Here is a 9,424-nt window from a genome sequence, read left to right on the forward strand (position 1 = left end):
GAACCCTCGGCTCTTAGCATCTTAGACCTGGGAGCTCAGAAGCTTCCGGACAGAAAATATTAAAGCCATAAAATTAAGGGACATCGAATTTAACTGTCGGGAGCACCTTGGAGTTCATCTCATCCAACCTTCCACCCAGGGCGGGACAAGGACAGATCACGTGAGGTCAGAGCAGCCACTTGATACCCTGGCCCCAGTGGTGCCGGTGATGAATGGCCAAAGAGACTGTAGAGAAAAATATGGCCGTCCGATCACAGGATCAGGGTGGTCACTGAGGGCTGGGAACTGGGTCACCTTCCTGGGCATGTGACCTGTGCTGTCACCCCCACCTTGAAGGACTCCATGCTTGGTTTAATGTCCTGCATCACTGTCTTGAAAGTCTTAATCATTTAAAAAAATTTTTAACGTTTATTTATTTTCGAAAGAGACAGAGCATGAGCAGGGGAGGGGCAGAGAGAGGGGGAGACACAGAATCCGAAGCAGGCTCCAGGCTCTGAGCTGTCAGCACAGAGCCCGATGTGGGGCTCGAACTCGCGAACTGTGAGATCATGACCTGAGCTGAAGTCGGCCGCCTAACCGACTGAGCCACCCAGGTGCCCCAGTCTTAACATTTTTGAACACGGGGTGTCAGGGGGCCCCGTGAAGACTGTGGGTGGTCCAGGATGGTAGTCTGACCACGGGTGCAGGAATGAACATTTTTAGGTGAGCAGGGCAGGCAAAGCCTGGGAGACAGAAAGCCCTAAATCAGCTTGAGAGGTGGTCACTTGCCCAAGACCCCTTGTCGGGCAGTGGGCGTGCAAGAGATGGGACACAGTCTCTTTGGATTCCACGGTTCATGGTTTTAAACCATGTCCCCCGCGACGGCCCTCTCACCGGACTGCCTTCTTCACCATTCCTACAATCTCAGCCTTCTCTTCCAGGGAGCCTTCCTGGATTGCTGTGGCCTAGTCATACTTGCCATTCCTTCTTTGCTTCATTTTTCCTACCTGGCTGAGCCACTGTCCTTATGCCAGCCTGTCTCCTTTCCCTGTCCCTGCTGGCGAGGGTCGCCCACGACCCTGAGATCACAGCCTGAGCTGAAATCAGGAGTCGGATGCTCAACCTACTGAGCCATCCAGGTGCCCCGCAAGAAAAATTCTTGGTCTTCTTGCTGCAAACCTCAAGTAGATTTCATGATGCAGCCCTTCTCACCTTCCCATGCCTTGTTGCCTCAGTTTCCCTGTCCAAAACTCCGGGGAACTGTGGGGTACTGGGAGCCAGACAGGGTGGTCCACAGTCTGTCTCACTGCTCATTCTCAATAAAGCAAGCAGCTTAGCCCTTCCGAGCCTCAGTTTCCCCATCTGTAAAATGGACGTAAGTCCCCACCTTACCCAAGTGATCAAGGTTGGCATCACCAGTCATGTGGATGTCACATACCCCCCATATACAGCGATGACAAAGACGCCACAGCTCTGAGACATGACCCGTGGTGTGAGAAAACATCAGATAAGCCCCAATTGAGGGACTTGCTAGAGAACACCTGATCGGTGCCCTTCAAAACTGCCAAGGTTATGAAAAGCAAGGGAACAATGAGAACCTTCCATAGACCAGAGAAGACTCAGGAGACGTGAGGACCGAATGCAATGTGGTCTGGAGGTCGCGCTGCTGGGACCCAAGAAGGCCCTCATCAGTGGACAGATGGGCGAACCTACGTGAGTTCTGGAGTTTACTCAACAGTGATGTACCCGTGCTAATTTCTTAATTTTGACCAATGTACTGTAGTCATGTAAGAGGTTAACGTCACGAGAAGCTGGGTGAAGGGTATACAGCGAAGCCCTCGGTGCCATCTTTGCATTTTTTTCCCCTCTAAATCTAAACTTATTCCCCAATAAGATGTTTATTAAACACAAACAAACCCGGCCATGCTGCTATTGCTTTTGTCTGCCCAGTGTCCCACCCCCACCCCTCCATCCTTCTGCTGCCCGGGCCTCCCCTGGTGACAAGGGTGCAGGTGGGTACCTGACCCAGGCTGGCCCATTAATTTGCCCCCAATATCCTGGCCACAGTGATTGGTCCAGGGGGTAAGCATGAGACCCCCGCTGGGCCAATCAGAATCCTCCCCTAGAATCGTTCAGTTTGGAAGGGGAAGCAAAGCTCTCCCAGCCCCCCGTGGATCTGTGAGGCTGTCAGCGAGGGGAGTGGGGACTACGTCCCCAAACAACTAAACCACAGAGAGGGAGCGAGAGGGAGCGAGAGCGAGAATGCTGATGGCAGTCGTCCTCAGGCCGGGCCTCCCCAGCCTGCCCTGTTACCGGACCCAATGTCTCTCCTTTTGAGTCGAAACCAGTTCAGCCTGGGCCCGGGTTGGGTTTCTTTCTGTCACTTACAACCAAAGAGTCCTGACGAAGACCTTCCTCTCAAGTTGCTGGGAGGATTTGACGGGTCGTGTCTACCCTGGCGCGCGGCAGCGACCCCATAAATGGTGGGGGGTGTTGGTGTCCTGCCCAAGGAGCCTGGGCGGGGCCTGCCCGGAACTCCTTCCTGCTTGGTGGTGGCCCTGACACGTGCCTGGCTCCCCGCCCGGCTGCCACACGGGCCCCCTGACTTCACACACACCCTCCCCCCGCCAGGCCCTGCGTGCACGGGGCCTCCTCCTCTGGGTGCTGGGAGCTGAGTGTGCCGCGGGGATTGGGCTCTGCCCCGGTCACCCCAAGGCGCCCCGGAGGAGGAAACAGAACAGAACCTCGTTTGGAAAATTCCCTCTGCTGAGATTCCCCGCACTGGCCGGTCAGGCCCCGGGGAACGCCAGGTGTGTTTGGTGTTGGGGATGCCAAGGCTTGTCTAGTGGTTGTTCTGAGGATAAAATGGGGGGCAGGGCTGGGGAACGGGTTCCACGGACCCCAAGTGGGAAGTGGTGGGGGCGGGGGGAGCAGGAGATTTGAGGGCAGCTTGAGAGAAACCACAGGCAGAGCCATCAGAAGGATTTACAGGCGAAGTCGCTCTTTTATATCTGAGGTCTGGGCTGTGGTCCAGGAAGGGAGAAACACCACCAGCGAAACCCGGGGCACGTGCAAAGGGCAGGCTGCCCCCTGGCCTGGGCGCCTGGACCTGGGCTGGGAAGGACCTTGGAGAGCTCCAGGAAGGCGGCGACAGCATCCAGGGTCTCAGTTCTCGCGACTGCCCTGGCCATGCCGTGCCTGTCTCTTGTCCCTTCTAGATGCCCTGCCTGCGTGCCCCTCTGCACCGGTCAGGCTGCCAGGGCGCTGGGGCATGCATCCCTTCCTGTGTGGAAGTTTCCTTTAGCCCAGTGCCCCCTCCCTGGGGCCCCAGAGCAGAGGTGAATTCACTCACCTTCCTTCCCTCCCAGACATTGGCTCTCCCCCTCTGCTTACTCTTCCTTCCTTTGTGCCCTCAGCCATGAACTCGATCACTTGATTCCACAAAATGGTTTCTGGGGTGCTTCCTGCACGAGAGCTTCTGGGCAAACAGAGGAGAGGATGCCCACGCCCCCCTTGCTGTGTGGCAGTGGTGGGGCGGGAAGGGGCTGGGCGGAGGGTACACTTTGGAGGCGGAGCTGATACGAGTTGTTGACGGATGAGGTTTGCGGGGAGCCCAGGCGCCCTCAAGGCAGCATCTGGGTTTGGGTCTGAGTAACTTGGTAGCAGCCACATAGCCTCCATTGCCCACGGAGCCTTGGGAACACATAGCTACTCTCCCGCCCACAGGGACCTCGAGACACCCAGATTTTAGGCTGAGAGAACATTAAGTATGAAAGCTAAGAATGAGACTACCGGCCCCTTAAATACCCCCCAAAATCCTCTGGCTACAGCCTGGCTCCATCAGCAGGAAAACCTGGGAAAATCGTGACATTGTTGTTTTCCTCTCTGTGAAATCTTGGTCAACCTGCTTAGCATCTGTGAACCTCATCTGTAAAATGGGTGGAATAACAGTAAGCGCCTTGCAGGATTGTTGTCATTGTTCACTGAGAGTTTAAACTTAAAAAAAAAATTCATGTATTTATTTTGAGAGAGAGAGAGAGAGAGAGAGAGAGAGAGAGAGAGGGTGCACGCACATACAAGTTGTGAAGGGGCAGAGAGGGAGGCAGAGAGAGAGAGAGAATCCCAAGCAGGCTCCATACCGTAGGTGCCAGCCTGATGAGGGGCTCGAACTCACAAACTGTGAGATCATGACCTGAGCCCAAGTCAGCCGCTTAACTGATTGAGCCACCCAGGTGCCCCACTGGGAGACTTTAATTCATGGGGAGCCCTTGGCATTGAGCCTGAAATAGAAATGCCCCTCATTTTGAGCTATTATTATGATTTTAGGCAGAAAACTCCAGATGCTAGCATAGGGAGTTGGCACTTGACCCCCCATGGACTCAGAGCCTGGAAGTTTTGGAGCGGAGAAGGCACACAAGGAAACCAGCCAGTCAGCGCCCCGCCAGGCCCTGCAGTGTCCCGCGCCTGGCAGCCAGCAGCAGGTCAGAGCCGGCCAGCCCAGCCACGAGGCTGATGACCTCCCGATCCCAGGGGCCTCCAGCTGCCCCAGTTCCAGACCCAGGCAGTAGAAGCGAGCCTGCCTCCCCCCCCACCCCCCCAGCATCCCTCTGGGCAGAGCCAGATAGATGGTTTAATAATGCAGGCTGCCTGGCTGACCTTGAGGCCATGGAGCCAGCTGGGAAGCATGCCGCCCCCCTGCTCTGACTGCAAGGTTCAGGCCTGGGGTCCACGCAGAGTCCCTGGACAACAGAGTGCTGAGACCCCAAAGGGCAGACACCTTGGCAGTGTAGGGCTCAGCAGCCTCTGGCTAGTGGGCAGCATAAGTCAGGTGCACAGAGCCTGGACCTCCCCTTCTCTCCTTCTGGCTCTCCCTGGGGGGTGTTCCAGAAGTGACTCCTGTCCCAGAAGGCTGGGGGGAGGTGATCTGTCACATGCACACAGACCCTACATGTGGTGGAGCCAGCTCTCCGTCCGATCCTTGCACCACGGGGGTTGGGGGGGTCAGCTCATGAGGGCCCTCTGGGAGCACTCTCTCTGTGCCCTGGGAGCACAGACCAGATGGGACACAGCCGAATCTGGGAGTTTCTCACCTTCTTGTGGAAGCGCCAGATATATCAACCGTGGGGGCTCTTCTTCCCTTCGTGTCCCAGGGTACTCTCGGGCCTGCGTTACTGAGACCGGTGGCGAGGTGGGCTGGCCAACCTCACTACCCTGGAATCTTGGCTCCGAGCCAGGGAGGCATCCTTAATGAGCTTCCCTGGAAGCCCTCCCATAATTGGATCTCTGGGTCAAAGGGCGTCCCCGTGAACATGTCAGAATATCCCTAGAGTGTGGCCTTGGCCTCTGGCCCTCATAGACACCCTCTCAAGGGGCCCACACATCCAGCCAGCCTCTAGCCTAGCCTCATCAGAAATGTTACGTACATTCTTCATGCCCCATTAGCCTTGAGCTGGCCTTGATTCATGGGCATGAGGACTATAGACTCTCAGAATTGTAGAGTTCTGCGGAATTAGGTCCTCCAGCTCTGATATCCGTATGCCTAACTCTGTTCGCACCTTTGCTAGTCTGAAAGCAGAACTTTCTCAGTTTCCCCCAGTGTAGCTGATTGATCTCAACCCCACCGGCCGCCAAGATGGCGACCTTCCTCCTGGGATTCACACCCTGTGTAGTGGTCTCCCTCAGTGAACAGGGCGGGGCCGTGTAACCAAGAGGAAATTGCGAACATTGAGAGTGTGTAACCTCTGAGGACAGGTCATACGCGACATCGTAGCTTCCTCTTTGTTCTTGCTCCGCGGGAAGCAGCCGCCATGTTGGAAGGATGCTCGAGCAGTCCCGTGGAGAGGTCCATGCAGCATGATGGAGGCCTCCGCCAGCCGCCAACGCCAACTTGCCAGCCACATGGATGACCCACCTCCAGCCCCAGTCCAGCCTTCAAATGAGTGCAGCCCCAGCCATGGCCTCATTCAATCTTAAGAGGTTTCTCAAGCAAGAATCACCGGCTACCAAGTTCCTGACCACAGCCACTGTGTAATAGCTGCACTTTTTTGTTGTTGTTTTGGGATGGTTTTTTTTTTTTTTCTGATGTAAGGCACTGAGTTTTGAGGTAATGGGTTTCACAATGATAGATGACTAATATGATAAGCATGTAGACTTTTCCTTTTTTAAAAAAGTTTTTAGGGGCGCCTGGGTGGCTTAGTCGGTTGGGCGTCCGACTTTCGCTTAGGTCATGGTCTCGCGGTTCGTGGGTTCGAGCCCCGCGTCGGGCTCTGTGCTGACTGCCAGCTCAGAGCCTGGAACCAGTTTCAGTCTGTGACTCCCTCTCTCTCTGACCCTCCCCTGCTCACGCTGTCTCTCTCTTTCCTAGAAATAAATGAAAAAACATTTAAAAAAAAGTTTTTATTTGTTTATTTGAGAGAGATAGAGTGTGAGCAGAGGAGGGGCAGAGAGAGAGGGAGAGGGAATCCTAGGAGGCTCTATCAGAGCCTGATGAGGGACTCGAACCCACAAACCATGAGATCATGACCTGAGCTGAAACCAAGAGTCAGTCGCTTCACTGTCTGAGGCGCCCAGGCACCCCAAGCATGTAGACTTTTCTTTCCTTTTTAAAAAATTTTATTTTTAATGTTTATTTATTTTTGAGAGAGCCAGAGACAGACAGAATGTGAGTGGGGGAGGGACAGAGAGAGAAGGAGACACAGAATCAGAACAAAGCAGGCTCCAGGCTCTGAGCTGTCCTCACGCGGGGCTTGAACCCACTAGTGGTGAAATCATGAACTGAGCTGAAGTCGGATGTTTAACCGACTGAGACACCCAAGTGCCCCACATGTAGACTTTTCTAAAGCAAGCATGGAAGGGAAGGTGGTTGGGGGTGCTGAAGCAGGGAAAGGGGTTACACTGCACGTTCCACAGCAAAATGACTTAAAAATCCCTTTGGGAGGGGCGCCTGGGTGGCTTAGTCGGTTAAGCGTCCGACTTTCGCTTAGGTCATGATCTCGTGGTTCGTGGGTTCGAGTCCCGCATCGGGCTCTGTGCTAACAGCCAGCTCAGAGCCTGGAGCCTGTTTCAGAGTCTGTGACTCCCTCTCTCTCTGACCCTCCCCTGCTCACGCTGTCTCTCTCTCTCCTAGAAATAAATAAAACATTAAAAAAAATTTTTTTTTTAAATCCCTTTGGGAAATGTGTGTGTTCTCCCAAATCCCTTCACAACCAAGCCTTCTTCGGGGGAGGGGGGAGTCCCCTGTATCTCACCTTCCTCCTGACCTGCGATCTCCTCTCCCTCCCACCCACTTTCCCTCAGCCCCCAGCTCCAAATCTTCTCATGCCTTCAACCTTGCATACCATGACCTGTCAGCAAAACAAAACACCCCTATGTAAAGGACTCCCTAGAACACCTGGGTGGCTCAATCAATTAAGCAGTTCAGCTTCAGCTCAGGTCATGATCTTGCAGTTCTCGAGTTGGAGCCCCGCGTCAGGCTCTGTGCTGACAGCTCAGAGCGTGGAGCCTGCTTCAGATTCTGTGTCTCCCTCTCTCTCTGCCCTTCCCATGCTCACGCTCTCTCTCTCTCAAAAATAAATAAACATTGAAAAAATTTTTTCAAAAAAGGACTCCCCTTCCTGAGAAGCTCAGCCTTCATGGCCATTGGGGTGTTTCCAAGGTGGGGAGGGAGCAGAGGTTTTAACAGGGGAAGTTTCAGCTTTTCCCTCCTGGGTTCTGCCTCTCGTTGCTGCTGCTTGTTTCCAGTGATCATCGCCACCGTTGTAGCACCGGAGGCAGAGCAAAAAATCTGATTTTTGGTCTGGATCCAAAACAGGAATGTGACACCCCATACCCACTCTGGGGTCTGCGCGTTTCTCTAAAAGAATCGCTTACCCCAATTTTCTTAACTCAAAATGCCATGTAGATCAAGTGGAGACCAATGCATCAAAGTCCAAAGGGTAGATCTTGCTGTTGGCCTGAAACAGCACAGGAAGTGTTTAGCATTCGTGTGTCCCTAGCCCTTACTGCTCCATTCTCTAAGCCCTGCAGCAAGAGAAGAGCGTCTAGAAACAACGTCCTTGTGGTGATGTGGCCAGGGTGGTGGGCTTACTTGGACGTGAGCCACCTCTGGTCAACTCGGGGGGAAAGGGGCACTCAGTGTATAGTTAGAGGCCGCTTCCAATCACTCGGGGGGATTCCAGAACAGACGAGGTCTGGGGTTCATGGACAGGGGTCCGGGCAGCCGGAAATACCTGCCTCTCATCTGGGCACTAAGGCTTCTGGGATGGTTCTGCTTTGGTCGTTTTTCCTGTCCACGTGTCACGCTGCCCATGACTCAACCAGCCCCGTGAGGGCAGATGGAGGCATCGTGATTGAAGTTCCGCCAAGGCCATCCATGGTGGTGAGGAGAGACGGAATTTCGGTGTTGGTGGGAAGGGAGAGAGATCTTGAGTGCCCAGAACAAAAGCCCCCTAATGTCCACTTTGGTGACTTATTATTGAGAATAATGTACAAAAAGCACTCTGCACGGTGCCTGGCCCGGTGAGCTACCCTGAATGGTAGTTACGACAATGGAGGTGACCGGTGAGGTCGGGGAGAGGACACATGTGAGAAGGAACAATGATACGAGGTGATGCATGCTGCCATTCAGACCTACCTAGAGTATTTCAGGAACCAGCGGAGGAAGACGTAGCTTGGCCCGCTCAGTTTAGGGGTGGTCAGGGGAGGCTTCACAGAGGAGGTAGCCTTGGAGCCACACCTGATGAAAGACCGGAAGTAGACGGGCGGGAAGGTAATACGAGAGGAGAAAAGGCTTCCAGGCTGAGGGAGGAGCAGCATCCAAAGCACAGATGGGGTGGAGAGCATGGGGGTGAGAGTTTCATGGAATGTTCCGGAAAGGGCCAGTATCGGTGTCGCTGGGGCCCAGAGCGCGTGTGGTGGGTGATATAGGAGGGGGCTGGAGGGCTAAGTAAAGGCCTGACTGCACAGGGCCTTATTTGGGCAAGTGAAGGAGTTTGGGTTTCAGTCCCTAGCAGAGAGGGCGCGTGGCTGGCCCTGGGTCTGCACCCAAGGCTGACATCACCCGGCGATCATGACACTTCCTGCAGAGGGAGCACCCAGGCAGCTGCCAGTCGTTGGGACTGATACCCAGTGGGTCATTGCATGGGGGCTCCTGGAGGGTGGGGATGAAGGCTGTTGTAGGCATCCGCGTGATACATGGCATGACCTGACCTTGGACAGTGACCGTGGGGATGGACACATTGCTGTCCATGCTGGTCTCAGCCCTACCTGCCCGCTTAGAGAGAGTCTGGGCAGTCTGCTCATCATGACCCTGGCCAGGGGGCTCAGGATGCTGTGTGTGTGTGTGTGTGTGTGTGTGTGTCTGTGTGTGTGTCTGTGTGTGTGTGTCTGGGTGTTAGAGAGAGAGAGAGAGAGAGAGAGAGAGAGAGAGAGCTCTATGGGCTCTATT

The 9,424-nt window shown here is 54.6% G+C and overlaps 1 protein-coding gene across 1 annotated transcript in view; it reads left to right on the forward strand.

Moving 5' to 3' along the window:
• MFNG (MFNG O-fucosylpeptide 3-beta-N-acetylglucosaminyltransferase) overlaps positions 1-5,926 on the forward strand; it is a 49,448-nt gene extending 43,522 nt beyond the window's left edge. The window contains exon 8 of the mRNA XM_039246129.1: positions 5,782-5,926. Coding sequence (XP_039102060.1) covers positions 5,782-5,836 — 55 coding nt within the window. The 3' untranslated portion in view covers positions 5,837-5,926. The remainder of the gene's footprint in view (positions 1-5,781) is intronic.
• The last annotated feature ends 3,498 nt before the right edge of the window (positions 5,927-9,424 follow it).

This window comes from Hyaena hyaena, unplaced genomic scaffold, assembly GCF_003009895.1.
Source record: "Hyaena hyaena isolate Hyena2069 unplaced genomic scaffold, ASM300989v1 scaffold_280, whole genome shotgun sequence".
Taxonomy (NCBI): domain Eukaryota; kingdom Metazoa; phylum Chordata; class Mammalia; order Carnivora; family Hyaenidae; genus Hyaena; species Hyaena hyaena.